Source organism: Furipterus horrens, unplaced genomic scaffold, assembly GCF_987537825.1.
Source record: "Furipterus horrens unplaced genomic scaffold, mFurHor1.1.pri manual_scaffold_9, whole genome shotgun sequence".
NCBI classification, from domain to species: domain Eukaryota; kingdom Metazoa; phylum Chordata; class Mammalia; order Chiroptera; family Furipteridae; genus Furipterus; species Furipterus horrens.
Genome location: NW_028327179.1, coordinates 33,248,591 through 33,274,440, shown reverse-complemented (window position 1 = coordinate 33,274,440; position 25,850 = coordinate 33,248,591). Strand labels below are relative to the sequence as shown.

At 36.5% G+C, this 25,850-nt stretch overlaps 1 protein-coding gene across 3 annotated transcripts in view; it reads left to right on the top strand.

The window, feature by feature from the left end:
• The window catches only part of ANKIB1 (ankyrin repeat and IBR domain containing 1), a 137,194-nt gene extending 116,786 nt beyond the window's left edge, over nucleotides 1-20,408 (top strand). For 2 of the 3 annotated variants that reach the window (XM_090287244.1, XM_090287245.1), the window contains 9 exons: nucleotides 5,779-5,913; nucleotides 7,047-7,133; nucleotides 7,224-7,290; nucleotides 9,259-9,404; nucleotides 10,442-10,620; nucleotides 11,705-11,756; nucleotides 15,399-15,513; nucleotides 16,701-16,834; nucleotides 17,228-20,408. In XM_090287244.1, the coding sequence (XP_090143370.1) occupies nucleotides 5,779-5,913; nucleotides 7,047-7,133; nucleotides 7,224-7,290; nucleotides 9,259-9,404; nucleotides 10,442-10,620; nucleotides 11,705-11,756; nucleotides 15,399-15,513; nucleotides 16,701-16,834; nucleotides 17,228-17,968 (1,656 nt within the window). In that variant the 3' untranslated portion in view covers nucleotides 17,969-20,408. The remainder of the gene's footprint in view (nucleotides 1-5,778; nucleotides 5,914-7,046; nucleotides 7,134-7,223; nucleotides 7,291-9,258; nucleotides 9,405-10,441; nucleotides 10,621-11,704; nucleotides 11,757-15,398; nucleotides 15,514-16,700; nucleotides 16,835-17,227) is intronic. The other variant, XM_090287246.1, reaches the window with a different exon arrangement.
• The last annotated feature ends 5,442 nt before the right edge of the window (nucleotides 20,409-25,850 follow it).

The following is a 25,850-nucleotide window of genomic DNA, read 5'->3' as shown; positions in this document are numbered from 1 at the left end:
ATCCTGGGAGTTGAGTGTATGTCTAAAAATAGTAAATGATAGAGCACTGCCATTTGTAGATCTCTTGCAAAGCTGGTTTTGGAGCATATAGCTTAGACTCAAGGCTGTAACTGGGCCCCAGGCAATCCCTGTAAGTCCAAATCTTAAATCTTGGTGTCCGTGCATAGATGTGTATATAATAAAGGTACTCAAAGCAGTGGGCAGACTTTAGGTCACTAATGAAACCATCAATTAAACAAGGGATTTGTTACTATATTGAAAATTAAAATGCCTATAAAGGCCTACTAGGCTGAAAAATAATTAATATAAATAATTACTCTGAGAAAGCTACCCTTCTGACTTAGTTGCATAGCAAGAAATTACCATATTTAAAACAAATACTCTGCAAAATAGGTTAGTATTATTTTATTATTTCATGACTACACTTATGAACATTTATTAAAATTGTAATGATCAATTTTTTTCTTTTCATTGGAAATGCCATGTATGTAAAAGATATTTAAAATTATTGAGAGAAAGCCAATGTAATTTTTGTAATTTAGGGTGTGAAAGAAATCCAAATAGTTAAGAAAATTTCAATAAAATATTTTCTAAATATTACTTGATTTTTAACCTTGAAACTAATGATCATTATTATTATGACTTCAAAAATAATAGCAGTTAACCAATGATTTTTACAAGCCTATATTACTATAAAATTAGCATAAACAAATTGGCTTACTGAGACAGAAATAATAATTTCCCAAGAGGCAAGAAGAAAAACCTAGTAGGGCATTCTGAGCAAAGTGCTCAGAAGTGCTTATTATTTCAGCTGATTAGACCAAAATTGTTTCATTTACTTTGTGGTCTTATCTCCAACATTCATATTAGTTTTCTCTTGGAAAATCTGATATGGACTATATAGATGTATGAAGAAATACAGGTTGACCATAAAAGTCAGCAGTTGGGCTACTAACAAAGGAGCAAGATCCAGCATTACCATTATTTCTTTCATAGCACCTACCAGTAGTAAGTGCTTGATAAGTATGTTTTTAGTGATTGAACATTTTCATGAATTAATCAGACTATTGCTATCAGGTAATCTATTTTAAACAGGTTTTTGCTTAAGCCTCTGTTGCATTTAAATAAACATTTACTTACCTACTACATAAATGTAGTAGTTTTGTTTAATATACCATCTAAAGTATTTGCACTAAACCGAAAAAACACTAACGAATAATTTTTTTTATTTTACTTTTTAAAAAAATTTAAGTATAGTTGGTATACAATATTATATTAGTTTCAGGTGTACAACATGGTGATTCAACATTTATATATCTTACAATGTAATCATACTAAGTCTAGTAATCATCTGTCACTTTGCAAACTTATCACAATATTATGTACTACATTCCCCTTGTCAAGTACTTATGACATAGAAGACATCTAGAAAGTAATGGGCTTGGTACGGAAAAATTTTATACTTTTGGAATATTTTTAAAATGTGAAGGTGGAACAACAACCATTATGTTTAATTGAATTCATGCTCTAACACAATGACTAAATTGTAGTATACTTTTATTAATACCTCAGTGTTGATTATGATTTAGTAGAGTTTTTACTTTCTGGAATCAAATTGTTAAACATTTTTCTAAATGAGAAATTTGGCCCTATAAAAATAAGATAATTTATTTTTAAAAACACTCCTTACTCTATTTATTACCCTTTAGATAATTTTCATGAGATTATTTAAATTTTGCATTCTTACACATTTAAAATTTTTTAAATATATTTTTATTGAATTTATTGGGGTTACATTGGTTAATTAAATAAATTTCAAGTGCACAATGTAACAATACATCATCCTTGTGTTGTATTATGGGTTCAGCACCCATTGTCTAGTCTCCTTCCATCACCATTTATCCCTCCTATACCCTCTTCTGCATGCCCACCCACTTTCCCTCTGGCGATCACCATGCTGTTGTCTGTGTCTGTGAGGGTTTCTTTTTTTCCTCAATCCCTTCACCTTTCTCACACAGTTTAAATCACTTAGTAATTTTCTTCGCCTGATTGTGTGAAGAACTATGTGCTGCAACTAAATAAAAATCATTCAAATTCTATATCCTTTTTCTTAACATAGAATATAAAATTTGGCTGTTTGGTAGAAAGTTTTGCCCCTAATTTTGAGAGATCAATAAAGCTGTACTGAAGTGTACTTGTATCAAATCAGGCCCAAAGTTTGCTTATGCTAGGCAACAAAAGAACTGTCAGAGCCTTGAAACACACAGTTTATTGTGTAAGCACATGTTTGTGAAGGGACAGATGAGTACAGAGAGTTTAATTCAGCTCTCTGTTCATGACACAGCACATGGAGAAAAAAGTAATATAGATAGAGAAGACAGCATAATTAGTAAGATACATCTGATTGCTTTATTCAAACTCCATATCCTAAATATCTGCACTATGTCATCTTTTCTAGTACCCATGGAGCATTCACAAAATGCTGATCATTGATCATAAAAGAAAATCTCAGTCATATGATAGAAAATAGAAAATAATATAAGCAACATTTTCTAGTCATAATAGAATTAAACAAATTAATAATAAAGTTACAAAAGGCATTTTCATTGAGGAATTTTAAATCTAACAACTCTAAAGAAAAAGGGAAATTAAAGAATTTCTAGGAAACTAGAACAATGGAAATACTATTTTATCAGAACCAAGGGGCTGTTGCTAAAGCAATGCTCGGAATGTGCATAGCCTTCTTCACTTAAAACAATACAAAATAAGGAATGAATTAAGGATATGACTTAAAATTAGAAAAACAAAATAAACTGGAAGAAAATCAAGAAGAAAGATTTGTAAAAATTAGTGAATTTAAAAATTGAAAAACAATACAACTAATAAATAAATCCAAAAAGTGGATTTCTGAAGAAAAAAATAAGATAAACCACTATGCTTACATATGAAAAAGGGAGTGAGAAATTTCAAATATACAATATAAGAGGAATAATAAATAAACAAAATTAACATAATAAGAGATAACTTGACTCAACTCTTGCAGATAAATTTTAACTTAGGTTTGAAATGGATTGATTTTCTAAGAAAACATAATTGTATGAAAACTGACCCTAGAAAAGGAAAGTATTTCAGAAAAAATACTTCAGAAGAAAGCATTTCAGTGATCTTACCCACTTTAAAGCAATAGGCCCTGACAGTTCCACAATAGAATTTTATCAAACCTTTAAAGAGCAGGTAGTGCGAATGTGATTTAAACTGTTTCTGGGAGTTAAAAATAAGGAAACTTTCAAATTATTGTTATAAGGTGAGTAGAACCTTGATACCAGCACTTGAGAAGATTATTAAAATTAAAAGAAAAGTGTTGATAAATCTTACTTATAAATACAAATGCGTAAGTCCTATTAAGATAGTAGATGGGGGGAAACCCACAGGTATTAACAGATGTCCAGCAGAGTACATTAAAAGAGTAATTGACCGTCCATTATGTGCAATAAAAAAAATATTTAAGTAAAAAGTAATCAACCATGTGCGTTTTACTCCAGGAATACAAGAATGATTTGATATTTAAAGTTAATGCTGTACTCATCTTATTAGTAGAGCCATGGATAAAAATGTGTAATTTCTGTAGATTCTAAAAGTCATTTAACCAAAAAAAAAAAAAACCAACAACCAATCTTTTTTTTTCTTTTTTCTTTTTAAATAGAGAGAAGAAGAGAGGGAGAGAAACATCAACTGGTTGCCACTCGCACATACCCCAACTGGGGACCTACACACAGTCATGTGCCCAGACAGGGAATCAAACCAGTGACCTTTCACTTTGTGGTACAAAGTCGAACCCACTGAGCCACACTGATTAGGTTGCTAAGTTGGTTGGAGTGTTGTCCCATACACCAAAAGGTTGTGGGTTCGATTCCATCAGAGCACATACCTAAGTTACAGGTTTGGCCCCCAGTTGGGGCACATACGGGAGGCAACCCATCAATGTTTCTCTCTCCCTTTCTTTCTCCCTTCCTCTCTCTCTAAAATCTAAATATAACCTCAGGTGAGGATCTTAAAAAAAAAAAAAAGGAATAGACAAAAAATCTTCCTTAGTATGATAAAAAAGAAATCTGCCTCAGTCCAAACTAGGGGTAGTCTGACTTAATATCAAGAACAAGGTAAGGGTGCTCTCCATCACAAATATTATTCATGTTGGATTGGAGATACCAGCCAATATAATTAAACAATGGAAAGAAATTGAAGATGTAAAAAATAGAAACAAGGTGATAAAATTACTTTTTTTTTAACAGGCAGCATGATTACATACCTAAAAAACCCAGAGAATTGCCCCTGGCTGTTGTGGCTCAGTGGATTGAGAGTTGGCCTGCAAGCCAAGTGTCACTGGTTTGATTCCCAGTCAGGGCACATTACTAGGTTGCACGTCAGGTCCCCAGTTGGGGGCACAAGTGAGAGGCAACCACACAGTAAAAAAAAAAAAAAAAAAACCCACAGAATCAACTGAAAAACTACTACAAACAACAAAAATTTAACAGATAACAAAATTAAGATGCAGAAAGTACTAGCCTTCATGTATACCAACAAGATCCAGATAGAATATGTACTGAAAGAGAAGACATCATTTTATCTAGAAAGAAACTTAAGTAACATATATGACATATAGAGAAAATGTTAAGACCCCTATCTGTAGGACACAAAAGATGGCAAATGAAAAGATAACAAAGTTCTTGGATAGAAAGATTCCATAAAAATACCAACAGGTTTTTGTTTCTGCATCTAGATCAACTAATTCAAAAGTTGATATGGAAAAACAAAGCAAGAATAGCTAGGAAAACTCTTTAAAAAGAACAATGAGGAGGAACAAGCCTTGTCAAATAGTAAACCATATCATAAAGGCTCAACAATTAAAACAGCACAGTGCTGGCACATGAATCTGCCGATCAGTGAAGCAGAATAGAAAGCAAGCCCAGAAAATAGACCCAGGTACATAGGAATGTAGTATATGGTAAAGTAGATAAACCTGAGCTGTTCAATAAATGGCAGTGAGACAACTGGACAGCTTGGTGGAAAAAATGAAGGTGAATTCATGCTATACACTAAATACCCAGATAAAGTATAAATAGCTCAAAGATTTACATTTTTTTTATAAAAGGAAAATAGACTATCAAAATACAAGAAGAAAACAGCCTTGGAATGGGAAGATCTTTCTGACTTAAACCCATAAGCATAAAAAAGGGAGAGGGTGCATTTTCATAATGGAATGCTCAATCTTTGGCATTGTCTGATAAGTGTGGTAATTTAGAAACTAAAAAAAAAAATTTTAAGAGAAACAGGTTTTATGTCAGCTGTTCTACAAAGAGACCTTTAAAACCTGTTTCCAGTTTCAACCAATTTGTCAAAGTTACCAGACGTTTTCAGTTAGACTGGTAGAGCTTAATAGATTGCCATGCACTTAAAAATGAAACATTTGTTGGTACGTGTTTTTATTATTTGGAAAGAATATCCTATTGATACTTTTAAAGATTCCTTGAGATTATTCATGATATTATGACTTACATTTAACTTATTTGTAAAAGCAATAATTTTAAACTAACCTGACATCTTTCTATAATAGTGCAGATAGGTCTCCAGAGGAAACATGAAAAACAGGTGTGTCTTTAAGATTTGTGACTGGTCACACAGGCTGGATTGTTTAATCTCTGCAGATTGGTAGGCTAGAAATCAGAAAATAACTTGCATACTAACATGGAGAGATGTTTGCGTATATTTTTTCTTTTGAAGTGCAAGTATGACTTTTGCTGGATTTGCCTAGAAGAATGGAAAAAGCATAGTTCTTCCACGGGCGGTTACTACAGATGCACTCGCTATGAGGTCATTCAGCACGTGGAGGAGCAATCCAAGGAGATGACTGTGGAGGTAAAGAGAACTGTTTCAGCCACCACTTCTGGCTAAGCCACTTAATACCATTGCAAGTATTGCATTTCTTCTTTTCCCATCTTCATTGTGATGAGGCATTAAATTGAATACACTTTAGCATAGCCTTTAATTTAAACAAAATAGCTGTATAAACTTGAGATTCTTTTAAAAATTTCCTTGATTTTATATTGAAAATAAGGAAGGCCTTTTGTATCCCAGCCTTCCTCTGTAATGACTTAAAACAATTTTTTAATTAAAGTATAGTTGACATACAATATTGTATTAGTTTCAGGTGTACAACATAGTGATTCAACATTTATATACATATGGTGTGATCGCCACAGTAAGTCTGGTAACCATCTGTCACCATACATAGTTATTGTGATATTGACTATATTTCCTGTACTATGCATTACATCCCCATGACAAAAACAAAACATAATATCAACCATACAATATTATGTTATAGCATATAGTAAGTCTCTTAGTCTGCTTGTCTGCCATGACAAAGTATCGTGGATTGAGTGGCTTAAACCCAGAAATTTATTTCTCACAGTTCTGGAGACTAGAAAGTACAAGATCAAGTTTCCTGCCAATTCAGTTTCTGGTGGTGACTCTTCCTGGCTTGCAGACAACTCTTTTTTTTTTTTTTTTTTTTTTTTTTTGCTGTGTCCTCACGTGGTAGAGAGACAGCTCTGGTGTCTCTTCCTCTTCTTGTAAGGGTACCATTTCTATGGTAGTAGGACCCCATTCTGATAACCTCTGGCCCTCTCTTCAAATACACTCACATTGGGGGTTAGGGCTTCAACACGAATTTGGAGAGACACGATTCAATTCATAGTAATAAGCAATTAATAAAACATTGAAGATATGATAAGCATAGGGCTAAAGAGGCATCTTTGCCTTACTCTGGGATTGTGGATTCAGTGCTTTGTCACAGAGAATACAAATGCAAGACTTTGTTCTGGGAGCCTTTAAATGTATTGATTATTTTCTTTCTATAAAGTAGTCAACAAATCTGTATGCATTATTAGTATCTATTACTAATAAAATCTTTTAAGTGATCAAAAAACCCAATTTTAAGAGCTAGTACTTTTATTTATAAAAGTCATTTATGGAGTTTTGTTTCCTAGGCTGAGAAAAAACACAAACGGTTTCAGGAACTTGACAGATTTATGCACTATTACACAAGATTTAAAAACCATGAGCATAGCTATCAGGTATGTCCCCAATCATTGCAAATGCACTGAATTACACTGTTGTGAATAAATAAAGAGAATGAAATAAATTATTTATTTCTGTTTTTTTAGTTAGAACAACGCCTTCTTAAAACAGCCAAAGAAAAGATGGAGCAATTGAGCAGAGCTCTCAAAGAAAGTAAGTTATATGTGGCATGTGTGATAATTAATGTAAAATAGCTTCCAATGCTTATTAAGTTGGTCACTTCATTGGTTGGAAGTTAAGGCTTTTAAAGGGATCATTATCTCCATTAGTTCGTTCTGGCACTGTTTGGAGTTCTCTGAAGCCCAGAGGGCAGCTTAGCATTTGAGGTCTCTGTGATTAGATTTTCCACCCAGCTTACCTCATCTCCTCTTACTGCAGCCTCCGCTATTAGCAGATACACACATCAGGGTTTTGTGTACTCTGTGCCACTGCTGATGCTTTCAAATGTTGGAAGAAGTGGATGGGCCCTAATTTCATTCCTGACCTAGTCAAAAGAGCAAGATTTGCATGCCACACAATTGTTGTGTGACTGAATTCCCAAAGAGTCTTGAGAAAATTTAGCAGAGCGCCTAGTGGAATGGAAATCAAGAACAGTTTGGGGAGAAGTCATCCCACTGGTAAATAACAGACACTGGAGTCAAAAAACAAAGACAAGATAGGGCAAACTTAAGGATCCTAAAATGGAAGTCTGAAAAGAACATTTCCTAAAAATGGATTGAGTACTGGTTGCATTATTAGAATATAATATCTCATAATGACCACACAGAGTACAGGTTCTGGCATGTTTTAGTCACATTTTTAAAATAATCAGAGCTTATACATAAAAGGTATTAAGCCTAAAATTATAATCAATTGTATGTGCGTCTTCTCCAGTTTATAAAAGTAATGAGTACTAATACCCTTTTCATGAGGATAGTTCCCAATTAAGACAGTAACCATATGTGTTAATAGCAGCTTAGTCTCTTTATTAATTACTAGTTCTTATACTTTAGCAGTGATGTAACCATATCATGCTAATATTAAACTCTTGAAGTATTGTCCATGGTAAAAATTAAAAAGGGAACCCTCACAGGTTCTATAGTTCTTCAGCAGGGATTTTTGTCTGTTTCATCACTGATATATTCCTAATGCTTATAACAGTGCTTAACACACAGTATTATAAATATAATACTTGTAGGTGTGAACTACTGTTTTTATTCAATCTTCTGCAGGCTCTAGATATGAAAGAGAGCTAAAGCATATAAAGATTGGAAAGGAGGAAACACAACTTCACACACTTCTCACTTATCATAATGAGGAGGGGGGTGTTTGTTTTTCTTTGTTTACATCTTTGTTCAGATACCTATGCTAGTAGGGTAGGTATTTTGGGCTGGTATGTATTCCAGTGTGTGTATATACCCTTGTAATTTCTTTCTACAGATGTTCAGAATAATCTTTTATTTCCAAAAGTACTTATGAATTTAGATTCTCGTGCTTAATTTTGATTTATTTGTAGTTAAGGAAAAACCTGTAATATTTTGGGAAAGAGCAATCTCAGATATTAAGGCAGTTTCTTCTTCCCTCCTCCTCATTCTTCCTTTATCTCCCTGAAGTTTTCTGTTGACTAGCATTAGTTACTCAATTGTTCTCCAGAACACTGTATCTTTTCCTCCTGTACAATGTTGTTTTTATAGAGGCATAACTATAATTTGGCTCTTTTGTTTTGTTTTGTTTTTTATTTTTAAGCAATGCATTTGTTCCATCTTTAAATCAGCAAAGTTCCACCAGGGATACCTAAAAAGCTTAGCAAAGCATGGGACCTCTGAGTTGACCTAAAGCTAGATTTGTTTGCCAACAGAGTGAGGTGAGAACGGAATCTAGGATCGGTGTGTGTGTTCCTTCATGACTGTCTTCAGTCTCCCGGGAAGCTTGTGTTTCATTTCTAAGTGCATACAAGTCCCCCATGAGTGTGTTGTTGTAGGTTTTCAGTCTAGTTCAGATAAATACTGTTATACAGCTACTTCAGGCTGTTTCTTAGGGATCCTTGTTTATTTGTTTTTTAAGAAAATTTAGTTGTGTAATTAATTTTATAATGGCATATTTGAAAAAAATTTTTTTCTCTGTGCCCAATCTACTTCATAGCTGAAGGAGGCTGTCCAGATACCACTTTCATTGAAGATGCCGTTCACGTGCTCTTAAAAACACGACGCATTCTCAAGTGTTCTTATCCCTATGGATTTTTCTTAGAACCTAAAAGCACAAAGAAAGAAATTTTTGAACTCATGCAAGTAAGATATTCTTTTTAAAATAAATTTAAATGCAGTTATTATGAAAAACAGATTTTCTCCTTTTTCAACCACTTCATTAAGTTTTATCTTATTTGGTCTGATTAGTAAACAATTTTATTTTCATTTTTAGAATGGTTTTTAAATAAAGAACTGTTTATCAGTAATAAACTGAAACTTCCCTTATGTTTAAATTTGTCGTTCTGCAGATCTGAATGAATTCTCAGCTATACAAACATTTCCTATCACATTTATTTCTTTGTTTTAATCTTGTTGAGATTGAAATCTAGCCTAATGCTAATTACATAATTAGAAATTTTATCTTCAAAACTGAAAAAATATATATTGCATACTAAAGGGGAAAGTTGGTATTTACCAGTTTATTTTAAGAGTACAGCTAAAAAGGTTACTGTACTTTAAAAACAGAAACTCCTCCCCTGATATCTCGGTGGCGGATCAACTTCGTTGTAAATTCCTCTTTTTTTTTCACTTTTTATTTTTGCACCAAACTGTCTCTTCTTGCTAGTTTTCATGTCATCCCTTTGAATTGCCCTCTACTAATTCATATCCTATATTTCTTTTCAATTCTCAATATCCATTTTCTCCATAGAGCCTTCCAGACCTAACCCCAAATCACAGGGACCTTGCCTTGCATCAACTTCTTTCAGCATTTGCATACAGTCTGCACCACATGTCATGCATTTGCACGTACAATGGCTTGACTGGAAGTTTATTAGTTTTTTTCTTACATAAACAAATTATAAATTCCTGTACACAGCTGGTCTACTCACTACTTCTTTGTGATTCATACCAACTATATTGCTATAAACGCCTCACAGATGAGTGCTATGTTCCTGTAATGTGAGAAATAGACACATATGTTAAATACAAAGTTATTTCAAAGTTTGGATTAATTTCTGACTTCAGAAGAGTTAGAGTTAACTGCGAAACCAGATAGACACTGGATTTACTATTTGGATTTGCTATTGATTAATCCACTCAGCCTATAATCTTTTTTTTTCTTCCTCTTCTTACCATAGACAGACTTAGAAATGGTCACTGAAGACCTTGCCCAAAAAGTCAATAGGCCTTACCTTCGCACACCCCGCCACAAGATCATCAAGGCGGCATGCCTTGTCCAGCAGAAGAGGCAGGAATTCCTGGCATCCGTGGCTCGGGGGGTTGCTCCTGCAGACTCACCAGAAGCTCCAAGGCGCAGGTAAAAGAGATGCACTCTTTTTTAGATTTTATTTTTTTATTTTCAGAGAGACAGGGAGGGAGGGAGAAAGAACAGAAAGAAACATTGATCAGTTTTAACATGCCCCCAATTAGGGACCTGGCTGGCGACCCAGGCATGTGCCCTGACTGGAAGTCGAACTGGCAACCTTTTGGTTCACAGTCCAGCGTTCAAACCCCTGAGCCACACCAGCCAAGGCTGGGATGCACATTGATGAGGTCATCCTAGCTCCAGCCACAAATGCCAGCAGGTTTATTTTCTTATCCAACTAGGTTTTATAATACCTAAAATATGGATAGCTGATGAAAGTATGGTAGCTTCTTTTTGTTGATTTCCCCCAAGTACTATTTCTATTTTTCTTTTTTTTTTTTTTTTTTCAGTTTTTTGTCTGTCATTGTGTAGTTTCTCACTAAATTAGGCTAGGTGAATTTCACACGTAAGTGAATTCGTAATTCAAAGAGTATGCCAGCGCATCATTTCAAATATGTAATATATGTAGTGATATGATAAGCCATAAACATCTTATGTTGTAGAACTTGGAAGCCTTACCAACTTATCAGGGTCACATTTGTAAGAGGTGAAGAAATTAGTAGTAAATTAATAAAGTTATTTAATGATCCATATTAGTAAAGTTATTTAAGCAATTCATATTCATCCATTAAAGAGCAGTTGAGTTTTGGTTGTTTCAGAGACTTATGCTGCTGATGCCATTATAAATTGAATTGTGCCTCTCTTAGATATGATAATTACAAGTATTAGAAATTCCTTTGACCCTGTTTTTACATCCACATGTATAAGTAAAAAATAGAAGCAGTCATAAAATACTCTGTTGTAGCATGGTGATTTTTATTTTTCCTCCATTTTACACAAACATAAATTAACTTAGAATGTGAAAGGAAAAAATGAAAGTATCATTTTAATTATATTCTATAGTTGATCTACTTTGGTTAAGTAAGTTCCAGTCCAAGCAGAGGAATTAAAAGTAATGCTCAAAGGGCAAGGGTCTGATTGTTTGCACTTTGTAGTACTGATAATAAATCAAATGGTATGTCTGATTTCTTTGTAGCTTTGCTGGTGGAACATGGGATTGGGAATACTTAGGATTTGCATCACCTGAGGTAATTGTTTTGTAGGGGTTTTGTTTTGTTTTGTTAATTACAATTTTCTTAGTGCAATCCTGCTTATATTTGTACCTTCCTGTATTCTAAATCCTGAAACTGTCAGCATTGTTTTTTCTTTCATTTATAATAAAAATGCCTCTGCAGAGCCTACATTTAGTCATTTATGATATTAGATTATTAAGTGCATACCCCCTTTTATCATTTTTAATTACTGAACAGTCAGCATTAAGGCGAATTTGTAGCATATTTTTTGGAAAATATCTTCAAATTGGTTAATAGAGATACAAACTTTATTTATTAGAAATGCATATTTCTAATTGTAATATTGTTTCATTCCAAATCTGGTTTTCAAAGTTATTGCAGTAACCTGAGAGAATTGATTTATAATCAGTTGCTAAGGTGGAAACTTGACATTAACAATGTTTATGCAGTAAGAAATGCTTGGCTTAGCTGCTTTCTGCTTCTCTCTAAGATTTTCACACTCTTCATGTTTTTTATTTGCTGTTGTTATATATTATTTTAGAATACAGAAGTTCTAAAATACACTGCCAATAGTAGTTATCATAAAAATATGATAGCGTGAAAATCTTAATCTGAGATTTAAATTGTCACTGTCATTGTTGAGTGATTTTTAAATGATTTTAGCAGTTCTCTCTACTTTGTCTTCTTCCTTGCTCTTTTATACCATCAATGCTTATGTTGTAATAAGCTTTCAACTTTAATTCTTGGAATGGGCAGGACAGTGAACTTTTTGTTTATCATTTATAGCCAGCCCATTTGTTATTTGCAAGTGAAAGACAGTGAAATTGATTAGTATCCAGAAATGACGGTGGCTTATTTAAATCAAATAACTTTCTCTTTTTAACTGCTGCGGATACTTGCAATCACCTTGTGGCCTTTTGTTTTGGTAGTTACATCCAAGATAATATTGACTTGAGAAAAGAATCTTGCTTAGAGCTGATATGGGAATTTTAAATTCACTTAAATTCCCCTTCAAAATTTTACTGATAATATCTTAATTACATGTCTATTGTAAAACAAACTGTGAACCCTTCCTTTACCTGATCTGTGCTTATTATTTCTATGTTATAATTACAGCTTTGTGGATATTGAGGGAAATAGCCACATAAAAGGAAGAATAAACAAGCTTCAATTATCAAAAAAAGGAGTGCTAAAGCTTTCAGGATTTCAAACACAATTTAGCAAAAATAACTTTACCAGCGTAGTCACCATCATGTGTGCATCACGTAACTTCTGGCTCATCGTAACTCTAGGGACCCTGAAATACTCATCCTTCACTATTTAGGACCTGCTAATATGACTGACACAGATTTATTTTGTAAAAAGTGGAAAGGCTTGCCACCTCACATGTGAATATTTATAAATAAAATTATTGAGCTTTTATTTTCTAGAGATTGAGAATTGTACAAGTATAAATAATAGTTCCTTAAATTTATTTTTTATGAGTTAATAAGTTTTGTAAGAATTATTTAACTCACTTTTACTTTTCTTTAAAGCCTTTGGCACATTGAAACACCTGCTTTTATGTAAGCCTATTGCAAGTATAAAGAATTACCACACAGTGTGAAACTTTAAAATTTTGCATGTGTGCAACTATCAAATAACTGCCAGAATTTTATCTTTAAAAGCTAGCTTTTTGCCTTTATATAAACTCTGAAAAAGAAATAATGTTGCCAAAGTCCAGTAAACTTTTAGATTGAATCTGTATTTTTTTCAGTAAAGTTAATTCCATCTTATTCTTCTTTAACTAAACAGAATGAGTCAGTGACAAGCGTAGTAAGTATCTGTTTTGTGCCACTTTAAAGGCAGTGGAGCCCAGAGGAACGAGCGTAAGGAGTCTGCGGGACACCCAAATGCAAAACCTAGCTCTGTAACTTACTAGACCTTAGGCTGTGTTCTTCCTTAATTTTTCGTCTTCAAAGTGTGGATGGTGCTATCATGGAGTTCTGGCAGGATTAGAGCATCTCTTTAAGTCACTGACAACATTGGTGCTCAGTAAATGGAAGCAATTATTATTTTAAACAAAAAAAATGTCATAGCAGCTTTTTTCCCTATAAATCTTAGAACCTCTTAATCTTCTCTGTAGCCTTAACACTCTCAAACCATTTGGAATATCCCAACTAAAGCCTTTTCCTATGCTTACTTGGAGATCTTAAGAATCCTTGGAAATTTTCAGATAAGTTTAATTTTATGAAAAAAAATTTTTTAAAGTCTGTTGCATCCTGAGAGAATGTCATGTGAGTTTTCTATTTGAAAAATTATGTAACAAGTTTCAATTACAGTTGTTTTTAAGCTGTTTTGTTTCCTTAAATTGGAAATATGTATATTCTATAGACAGTAATAGTTTATTTAATTCAGAATAACTTCGTACCATTATCAAGTATACAAAGTAAACAAATTGTCCCTAAATGTAAGTCTTGAGCTGAGATGAAAGTTTCATGTCATCTTTATCTGTGAAATGTTTTCCTTGGTGGTCTAGTGAACCATGATAACACATACAGTCACCCAGCTTTGGGTCCTAGGCCTCCAGACAAGGAGGATGGGATACCCCAGCTTAGCAGGAAATTTTAAAGAGCCTAAATAATCCCTCCAGGCATTTGATCCTAACCTGGTAAGATGCCTATCACCTCATATTGGAGTCCAGTTGCTTATAAAGATGAAGGAGTTTAGATAAATTTAACCAGAGTGATATGATATGAAAGTTTTATTAAGGATGTAAAACTTTTCTTTGTTTATTTTAGTACTTTAAAAACATAAGCATATTGACTACTCAGTGGTAGTGATAAACCTCAGGATAACCATAAACCTAAGTATCTTGGTATTTATCACTGGAAGAATCTATTGTGATTCTCAAAATTCACCTTCTTGCTGTGGTATCATGCACACTGGCCTCTCTTATCTCTTGTGTCGCTAAAATCCGGCTCTGCCCTCTGTAATAGCAAACCCGCTCTAAACTGTTATCACAAATGTGCAGTAAACTCAGGGACATCTGCCCAAATTGTGCTCTTACCATATGTTAGATAGAAAACACTTGCCCCTGCCTATGCTGTAGATAACCCCACATGTTAGCTAATGTAGGAAGGAAGCCAAGCAGCGTCTCGTTTTAAAGCTAACCTCAATTTTTCTCTTAATCATTTGACTCGTGAGTGTGATATGCTACAGTCCCACAAAATATAAGATCTAACAATCTAACACGGATTTAACAGTGTGTGCTTTTCTTTCTGTTGTATGTATCACAGTAGCTTGTTAAAAACCAGATCTCCAGGGAGATCCTAACTTACATTAGTAAAATCATTACAGGACTAGTTATAATACTAAATAGCAAGACCCAGGCACATGAAATATGGCTCAGTTGTGATCTAGCATTGGAGCTTGCAAGTATTCCCAGTTTACCCAGGCAATTGTAATAACTACATAAAATTTTTATTTTTCCATTTTCCCTTTTCTGTTCCCTTGGCATGGCACAACCTGAAGTTTCTTTTTCTAAAGCCAAGTGATTTTATAATATGGATATAAAATCACACATTGTTTCTTCCTGGAAAAGTGTGCTGTTTGTTTAATTTGCATTTTTAAAAAATTGCATGCTCTCCTGTATGTTATAACCTTTGGTTTATGCAGGAATATGCTGAATTTCAGTATCGGAGGAGGCACCGACAGCAGCGCCGTCGAGGAGACCTGCACAGCCTGCTCAGTAGCCCTCCCGACCCCGAGGAGCCCAGTGACAGCACTTTAGGTAAGTTTCTAGTTAGGTGTGTCTTAATCTCTTAGTTCTCTTGAATTTATTCATTCTTAAAACGGAGTATGTGGTTGTGAAAGAGTTTGTAATTCAGGTGCACAGTCATTGTGTGACTTCCTTTACCATCACAGGACACGGAAAGCCAGGCGAGTTTAAGAACATGGGCTGTGGAATCAGATCTGGGTCCTGACCCATCTCTGCTGCGTATCAGGGTGACACTTTAACTGAGTCACTGAACCTGTCTCCAAACTGCAGTCTCCACATTCTAAGAAGCAGTATTAACAGTGCCACTCAGGGGCTCCTTGGGGCTTGGATGAGAGAGCATGCGTGTCAAACCTTTAAGCTTGAGCAGTATCTAGCAAGCACTCATCACTTGTAGCTGGCATGGAGTTTTTTTTCTTAGCCTCAGTTCTCCTGTAAGCACTCTTTAAAAGAGAGCATTTCTGGTATTAGAGATCAATTATTTTTATTATCAGCCTTTAAATGTTAAATTATAATTGAAAATCTTTAAACTGTAATGTCAGCAGACTATCTTTAGTAAATCAGGATCAAAAGGCCTAAAGATTTTTTCTTCAGGCTATTGTAGTTCCCAAAATCTTTTAAAAAATAAAAAAACTAAAACACCTTTATGTATTATTGCTTAAGAAAACAGGGAGGAATGGATGGTAGCATTGGCATTCCTTGATCTTAGCCAAAAGGCCAAGAAGCGATAGCATTGGCGTTTCTGAATAGAACCATATGTAGGGCAAGCAAAAATGCAAAGAATTTTCATGAGTGCAAAGTAAATAGCCTGAGATATGCAGTATTCCCTCACTTATCATGTAGACCCCCCCCCCACGAAGTAGGAACCTTACATTTATTCTACACTCTTAAATCTACATAACTTTAACAACCTACATATACAGTACTGCAAAATCCCACAATATAGCAAAAAAGCCGCGATAAATAATTAAATATAATATTTTTTAAAATCCCACAAGACAGTAGGCCATGATATAGAAAGGGACTACTGTATATTGTTGTTTATGGTGAGACAAATATGCGTGAGAAATTTCTGGAAGATTAGGTGAATGTGTGAACACAAGTTTCCGTCAGCACTGAAAGAGAAATTTGCCAATTTAACTAAAAAGATATATGAAATCTGTATGACTGGATTGTCTCTGATACCACTTACTTTGAAACAGATCTCCCAGAAGGTGCCGGTGGCCGCAGGCTGGGCCCCTCCGTGGTCAGCTCTGCATCCATGAGTGTCCTGCACAGCTCTGCCCTGCGTGACCTCACCCCCGCCAGCAGTGCTGAGAACCAGGACTCTCTCCAGGTAGCTTGCTGGGCAGCCCCCGGCCCCTGCTTCTGCTCCTGCTCAGTTTAGCATGGTTTCCTAATTTCACTTTTATTTGCTTTCCTTTCTCTTCCTTCCATTCTAAATTGTTTCAGGGGTGTACTACAAGAAAAGAGATTTATCTTAAGGAATTTTTTCCCCTATAACATGGACAAAGAGAAAAATAAAATAAGATTGAGTAGATGAAATAATTCTTCTGCATAAATAGAGGTAATGGGGAGAATACAGTAAATATAAGCTATTGAAATAAAAATAAATAAATAGAGGTAATTTTTTTTATCTGTCAGGTCTAAAAAAACAGTGGTGAACCTCATTTGATTAAATCATTTTTCCTTTTAAAATTTAAAGTGATTTTATTTCTGTTGCCCTCAGGCTCTGAGTTCCTTGGATGAAGATGATCCCAATATACTTCTCGCAATACAGTTGTCACTGCAGGAATCTGGGCTAGCCATTGATGAAGGAAATAGAGACTTCCTCAGTAATGACGCATCCTTAGGAGCGATAGGCACTTCTTTATCTTCCAGGCTGGACTCTGTCCCCAAGAACACAGATAGCCCACAGGCTGCGTTAAGCAGCTCTGAGCTGTTGGAACTTGGCGACAGCCTCTTAAGGCTAGGAGCAGAAAGTGACCCATTTTCACCTGACACCCTGAGTTCACATCCTCTCAGTGAGGCCAGAAGTGAATTCTGTCCCTCATCCAGTGACCCTGACTCTGCTGACCAGGATGCCAACATCAATGACAATCTTCTTGGCAACATTATGGCTTGGTTTCACGACATGAATCCTCAGACTATTGCCCTGATTCCTCCAGCGGCTACAGAAATGAGTGCAGATTCCCAGCCCCCCAGTATCAGAGATGGGTCAGAAGGCATGAGGGATGTGGAACTGGTGCCACCGGAAGAAGATTCTGTGTTTGAAGATGCTATGGTCAGTGAAGGTAGAGGAACCCAAAGAGAAGAAAACTCTTTGGAAGAGAATATCCTAGCTGGGGAAGCAGCTCCACAAGCTGGCAAAAGTGGTAATGAGGCATCCGACAAGGAGGGTGGTTCAGATGTTTCAAGTCAGACACCTCAGACCTCAAGTGACTGGGTTGAACAAGTACACTTAGTGTGAGCTTCACACCTCTGGGCTCCAAATCAGTTGCAGGTACAGATGGTATGATAGTGCAGTGTGCTTTATAGAGACTTGATCCACTTAATTCCAACTCAATTCTAAACCACTGGCATTAGGATGGAATATGAGGAGTTCCTTTGAATGGTAGCTTCATTTTGGAGTTGAACCTCACACGGAACTTCTTTTGTATTTAATTGGATAGCTTTCCTTTTTTTTTTTTTTTTTTTCCTGACAAAAAGAAGAGCAGGAGAGAAAGAGAAACATGAATGAAGTAAGTAGGTTAGATGCCACATTCTAAGAAAATGCAGTCCTCTGTTTAGCCCAAGGTTGGCAATACTTACATTGAACATTAAAATTAAAGGCTTGCTCCCTAATCCTTGGGTGGTTTTCCTCTTTTAAGAAAAGTGGGTGGGTAGGGTCTTCATTTTAGAAGTTATTTTGGACAGATCTTGATTTCTTTGTGCTCTTCCATAACATTCTTCCCGCCTTTTTATCTGAGCAGTGTGAATCAAAGTGTCCAAAGCTTCTCTTCAGTGCTGCATCTACCGCAATGTAATTAGTTTTCATTTTCACACAAGTCGAAAATTTCTTTTCCTGTCTATTTACAGTCCACTTGTGCCAAACTCTGACACGTGCGCTAAGAAGGCATTCAGGTGTGGGGTGCCCTGGAAGGCTCCAGGGCAGCTCCTGCGTTCTCGGGAGTAAGAGGTGCCATCGGTAGCAATGAAATTCCAGACTTTAATGGGCTTTTGTTGCCATGGAGACTGCATTTATATAAATGTAGCCTGTAGCTTAAGTTAACTAAATCTAATGCTGCTGTTAAAAAACAGTTTATTTTAATGTTAAAATAGAGTTGATTAGCAACAGCGGTGCTGTATTTTAAGAGACACTTTATTGGAAGTGCAATCATAGTTCTTTGTTTTCACAATTTTACAGTGCATTCTAATTACTAATGGGTGCAATTACTTTTAATGGTAAGTGTTTTATAAAATAGAAAAAAAGTGGAGTTTTCATGAGTTATAGTAAATCCCACAATTATTAAAAAATCCAATAAAACATCCTGCGCAACATGTTACTGTGCCTTTGCCTAACCTAATGGATAGTTGCCAGTTAAATAAGTCAGTCATTCAAATTTCAGTGTCTCTTCTGAAATAACTATGCTATGAATTGCAAAGACCTCCATAAAACCACCCATGGCCTTGCCTTTACAGTAAACATAACAACTAAATGTCCGATCAGTTCATTTGCCTAAACAGCAAATGCTGACATGTGTTTGTTCTGTTGCACAATACTCATTGGCTGTGTGGTTACTGTTTAGTGTTCAAGAAAATCAACTTCCTAGTTATCAGTGTCTTACTGTGAAGAAAATACTGTTCTTAGTTGTAATTAAGATACAGTGGTACAGTGTGTAATTAAAACTAGAGCAAACTGTTGGAATGGCTGTTTTACTTACATATTATCAAAACTAGCATAACATAAGCAAACTAGATATGCAACACCCTATTTAACGTTTTGCCAGATTCTTACCAGAAATCTAGATACCAAAATTCAGTACCAAGTTTGTACAGGCAACTCCTGGGCTGGGTAAAAGGATATATTAGCATTGATAGCTACATGAGTTATAACTACAGTTTTTGATTACTTTTTATTTTACAAACCCTGCTTTTGAAATATTCTTATATCTGGAATTTGCATGGCTAAGACATTATATTATTGAATATTCCCCAGGTTCCCTTGGGATAAAAAAAAACTGGGAATTGTTCCTATGCTCTGGGTCTCACAAGTCCACATTAGTTTTTATTTCCCCAATTATCAGAAACATTGATATCAACCCCTATTAAAATGTGTTGGGGTCAATATTAACTTTTATCTATAGTGTATTACTGTATATTAAACTGAAATAGTCCATTAAAGGATTTTATTTTTACAAATTTATTTTGGATTAAATCAGTTTTTAGACCAAGTTATAACTTTTCAAAAGAAAGAGTCTTTGTATCCTATTGAGACTGTCTGCGAAGCTGCAGTTAGTGAGCAAGTGCCGCGCGGAGACAGTGGCGAAGCCCGTGTCCCTGGTGAGCTCTGCTTCTTTGCACCCTGTGCAGTGAGTACCCTTTCTTTCTGTGCTGTTCTCTCCTGAGCATGAGAAAAGATCCTTAGCCAATTTGTATTTCCTTGGTACATATTTTAAAAATAACAGTCACTGACTTTACAATTCAGAAATAAGTTTGGCAAAGCCTATTTTGTAAACAAGTTAATTTTATAATGTAAAAAAAAAAAAATTTACTCTAACCTTGACTTGTTATTTGCACTTTCATAGTCTATACTTGATACATTCCCACTTTATATACAGTAGGATTCTACAGCCATGTAGATGTTTGGCCAAATGAATGCTGTTAATAATATGTAAAATTCTTTGATTAAACATTTATTACTTAAACTACTTCACTTTGTCTCGTTACATTATAGACTTTGTTTTAACCAAATCAGGAAGCTGATTTTCTACAAATTAAAGTCCCTCGAATATGATGGGATTAATTTGGTTCTTTTATGTAACTGATTAGTGCCTGATATTTTTTGCACTGAGTATTTTATACCCCAGAATAGATTTCTTTCTAGAAAGATATAAGTGACTCTCTCTAGTCTATTACATGACTGTCCTTATTTTAGGAACTGGTAGTAGTTACACTTCTTAAAGAAAGATGGACCAGAAAAGCTTGCTTTTGCTGTCTGTTCCACTTAGCACTGACAGGTGGCTGACAAACACAGTGGTGGCCAAACTTTTGAAGGACTTACTCCTCTTCAGTCTTTAAAACTAGTGTGAAAATGTCCTTGATCAGGCTCTGTATTACCTTTTAGTCAGCCATTGCACAAGGACCAAGCCTGCACAAGGTATCAGTATACAGGCTGGCTGAGAGAGAGAGTCATGAAAGAGTGGACAAAACACAATATAGAAAAGGTTAATTACAGTTGCGTTTTGTTGTACCTACTTATTTTGTTGGGCGTGCCAAGACTACAAGGCCTGACAATATCGTCTGGACCATTTATGTAGCTAGTAACCTTAAGGAGCTGGTTTGTTGTAGAAGCATTTGCATTCCTGACACTCAGAGTTCCTCAGCTGCAGCACAAACCCACCGCAGGCTTGGCATTCTTCCAGCCCACCATATTGCTCCTGTGGGACTGGGGACAAGGGGAATTGACACAAATGTGCTGATGTGTATTGTGCATGCTCCGCTGTAATAGAGCAAGCCCTTTACCTCTGACCCAGGAATCTCGTGATTTCTTTTAGCATCCATGAAACTGACAGGCTAACTTACTGATTTGTGAGCAGGTAAATGAGCTCCCGGACCCGGCAATTTTGACAATAAGTATGGAATGCTGACAGACCTGGTTTTCTGGAATAGGAATCATGGGCCAGGTTTGGGAATGCAGGACTCTGAAATTTGTGTGGGAGTGAGTACTCACACCCAAGTGATAGGTAAGGGGTGGGAGAGAGTAAGGGTTCTCAATGTCCTACCTATTACTGAACAGGTAGCTGATGTTTCAAAGCTTAGGCATAAGAGGTAGGATTGAAACAAGCTGTCCAAATGGTTCCTCCTGTAAGCAAGCAGAGGAAGGAAAGTTTTCATGACAAGGAATCAAAAATTCCTGTAACTCTACCTGAAAGGTAGTATGACTACACCTGCTGAGTCAAGGAGTCCCCAAACATAAAGTAAGTGTATCAGCAATAAAAAGCTTACTGTTGGAGAGCTTTGAGTGGACCAAAACATTAAGCGTTCTTATGGTTGGACTGCGAGTAGTCATAACAGTATCCACACACACAAGTGAATGCATAGCCTTGTCCGAAAGTGCAGGTCAGGCCGCCCTCACAGTGCCGGCCCCAACTTAGCCCGCCATGAGGATGGGGTCCTGGGTGCAGGCGCGACACAAGGGGCCCAAGGCAGTGGGGCTAGCCGCGGCGGTGTGTGTGGATAATAGCCAAGACCCCGGACCCTGGTTCTCTCTGAATACTGACGGGTCTCACCACTGCCGTGCGAGAGGTAGTTTGCTAGTGTGCAGACTGGAGCGAGGAGCTAAAGGAGAAAGATGACCCACGATTACATTTCCTCCACATAGGCCAGCCCCCCTCCTCCCCAGGCCTCCTCACCCCTTGGTCTGGGGATATGGTGATCTGCCACCCATTATTCACCTGGAAGTAGCTTCTGACTAACACACATTTTAGACTCCTCAGCTGAGAAAAAAGCCTTCAGACACCATAGTGGGGAAGGGAGGCTTCCTTCATTGGTCAGGCCCTCTGGGTGATTCAGTGTAGTGTGGCTTCTGAATGCAAATGTCTAATGCAAGTAATGTGTGTGTTACGTGCCCAAAAGTATCTGTGTCCTCTTTGTCAGTGGGTTCTCAGGGTCAGGGACTGCCATGTATAGAGAGGTGATTGGTGGTGGGGCATAGATTACTCCCTAGCCTACCTCTGTCCCATCATTGGTGGTCTAGCAGAAACAATATTGAATCCCAAGAGAGAAAGTGAAGTCACCTTTTTCCCCAACTTCCAGTATCCTTTATTTTTCCTAGAATCTGGATACAATTAACTTTGTCTTAAGGGAGCAATTGTCTGTTTACATAGTAAGAAGCTATGGGAGGAAAATTTGTTGATGCAACACATCATAGAACAGATGAGCAAAGATAACTTCATGTGTAAACTAGTTTATAAAGGCCAAATTCTATAATATTAAAGTCCATATGTTGCATATAATATTTTGTGTAGTTGCATTAATATTGAGTAAATTTCTTGGTATGTCACATTTTAGTTTTTCAGTTACTGGTAATCTCCCTTTGTTAAAGACTTAAACTGGCAACCCAAGTACTCAGGCCATTTCCCAACACAACATTGCCACCTGCCTGACGCAGCCCCAAGTACACCCATTTTAGGCAAGAGCAGCTGGTATGCTCCTAGGCTCTTGAAACTGAATGCTGGCCCCATGAGGCCTCATATGTATCATCTGGTGTGACATCTTCACTTTCCGGTGGGTGAACTGCAATTGGAGAATTGACATGGTCCTAGCAGGCCTTGCAGGTCAAACAGCCCGGCCATAGCATTATCTTGATTTCAAATGAAAATTAGTAGCTACCCCTTTGGGGGGTATTTTCTGCCCAACGTCACTGCCTGAAACAAAGCCACTGGTTTAGTAGGAGGTGCCTGGGCTTGGTTCATCCGCTTGGCAGCCATGCCTGCCAAATCCCAGCAACCCCTTGTAGCTATAGAGAAGAAAATTCTAAAATTTATATGGAAAGACAAAGGAACTAAAGTGGCTAAAACTATTTTTCAAAGAATAAAAATGAAGTCGGAAGAATCATTCTATGTAATTTCAAGACTATGATACTGGTGGAAAATCTCATCAAATGATTTTAACAAGTGTGAAAGCAATACGAGGAGCAAGAACAGCCTTTTCAACAAATGGTGCTGGTGCAGTTGGTTTTCAGATGCAAATATATGAATCTCTCCTTAACCTTCACACTTTATATAAAACTTAAAATGGATCATAGATTAAATGTAAAATATAAAACTTATGGGAAAAAATAGATAACTTTTTATCCTTTATTTTTTAAATATTTTATTTATTTTTAGAGAGAAGGAAGAGAGGGAGAAGGAAAGGGAGAGAAACATTAGTGTGTGAGAAATGCATCAATCAGTTGCCTCTCACATGTCCCCAACTGGGGACCTGGTCTGCAGCCCAGGCATGTGTCCTGACTGGGAATTGAACTGGCAACCTTTTGGTTCTCAACTCAGTGCTCAATCCACTGAGCAACACCAGCCAGGGCTAGAAAGTATGATCTAGGTTAAGCAGAGAATTCTTACCGAAAGCATTGATAAATTAGAAGAAGATGAAAAGGCAAGCTGTAGACTGGGAGAAAATATTTACCAGCTATGTTTCTAGAATATGTAAAGAACTCTCAAAACTCAACAGTAAAAAGACAATCCAATATAAAATGGACAAGACATGAGACATTTCACAGAAGAGGATACATGGCTAAGAAATAAGCACATGAAAAGATGTTCAATGTCACTATCGATCAGGAAATGCACATTTAAATCACAAGACAAGTTACACACCTATCAGACTGGCTAGAATAAATAGTATCAACACCAAATGCTGACAGATGCAGAGAAACTGGATCACTTACACATTGCTGGTGAGAATGTAAAATGGTACAGCCACCCTGGAAAATAGGGTAGTTTCTTTAAAAATTAACCGTGTACTTATCATGACTCAGCATTTGTACTCCTGGACATTTGTCACAGAGATGTGACTACTTATGTCCACATAGAAACTGGTAAACATTATTTCTAGCAGACGTACTTGCAATAGCCAAAAACTGGAAGCTACCAAGATGTCCTATAGTAGGGGAATGGTTAACTAGTATATCCAGGCCAAGGAACCCTGCTTGACAGTGAAAGGGAATGAACTATTGACACAATTTGCAACAACTTGGATGGGTATCAAGGGCATTATGCTAAGTGAAAAAAGCCAATCTTAAAGTGTCACAGTGTCACAGACAATGTAATTCCACTTATGTAACATTTTTGAAATGACAAAATAATAGAGATGGAGTCAAATGAGTGGTCACCAGGGGTGAGGGATACTGGGGGTTCAGAGAGCTATGTGTGTGACTATAAAGGGGTAGCACAAGGGACATCTGTAGTGATGAAATAGTCTGTATCTTGGCTACATGAATCTACACGTGATAAAATAACTACATACATATTATACCAATGTCAACTTTCTGGTTTTAATATTGTACATTTTGTAAGGGATAACCATTGGGTAAAGAGCACACAGGACCTCCGTTATCTTTGCAACTGTCTGTAAATCTATATTTCAAAAAAAAAGTATCTTTAAGATAAACCAGAGGTGGCATGCAGACAAGAGTTTGCTGATCCCTGCTTTAGAACACCAATCAGATCATTGCTATCTTAGTACATTGTGAGCTGTTAGTAGTGCTACAACTTGGGAACCATTGAAGATACCGTAAGCAGTCAATTCATTTGTTTCAAGGACTTCAATTACGCAAATGATACTGAAACTGCCAACATTTGTTTCTTGACAGTAATGTCAGATATATGCCACACCACTTGGCTGTTGACAGTTGTTGAGCCTATGAGTGCAGCGTGGCATACTGGTTTTGAAAAGCATGTCGCTGAGTATGCACGAGCCTTTGACAGGAGCAGTTTCACCAGGATCGCTTGTGCATAGATAGGTATGCTTACCAAACCATGCCTGGCTAGACGAGGGGATACTCATGTGGGATAATGTATAGAACAAAAGTTAAAAGTAAATTACAGGCCCAAAATTTGTGGGCATAATGGAAAGCATAACCTGAACTCTCCTACGGATTCTCCTCTTCCTGGAAGCTTCCATTGCCCCATTATGGACCTCTTCAGTTGATTTACAAATGGATTTGGGACCACTCCTGGCAGGTGTTCAAATTTTGCACTCTTCTCAAAAGATGAATTTCCAACATTGAGGAGAAATTAGTCTACTCATTTCGTTGACTGCCTTAAGAGGTGTGTCTTGCTCAGACTCATTACCAAATGGAGAAATCAAAAGATTGTCATAGAGCATTAGAATTCTTTTTAATCGAGTCATCACCACTATGTAATGACACATACAACAGACTCACACAACAGGCTGTGTGTGTTGGGGAACATTGCTGAGCCCACAGACACACCTAATGTGGAGAAAGAAATTGGCCAACCCTGACTGGTGTGGCTCAGTTGGTTGGGCATTGCCCACAAAGTAAAAAGTGAATGGTTTGATTTCCAGTTAGGGCATATGCCTGGGTTGCGGGTTTGGTCCCCAGACTAGGCACATGTGAGAGGCAACCGCTG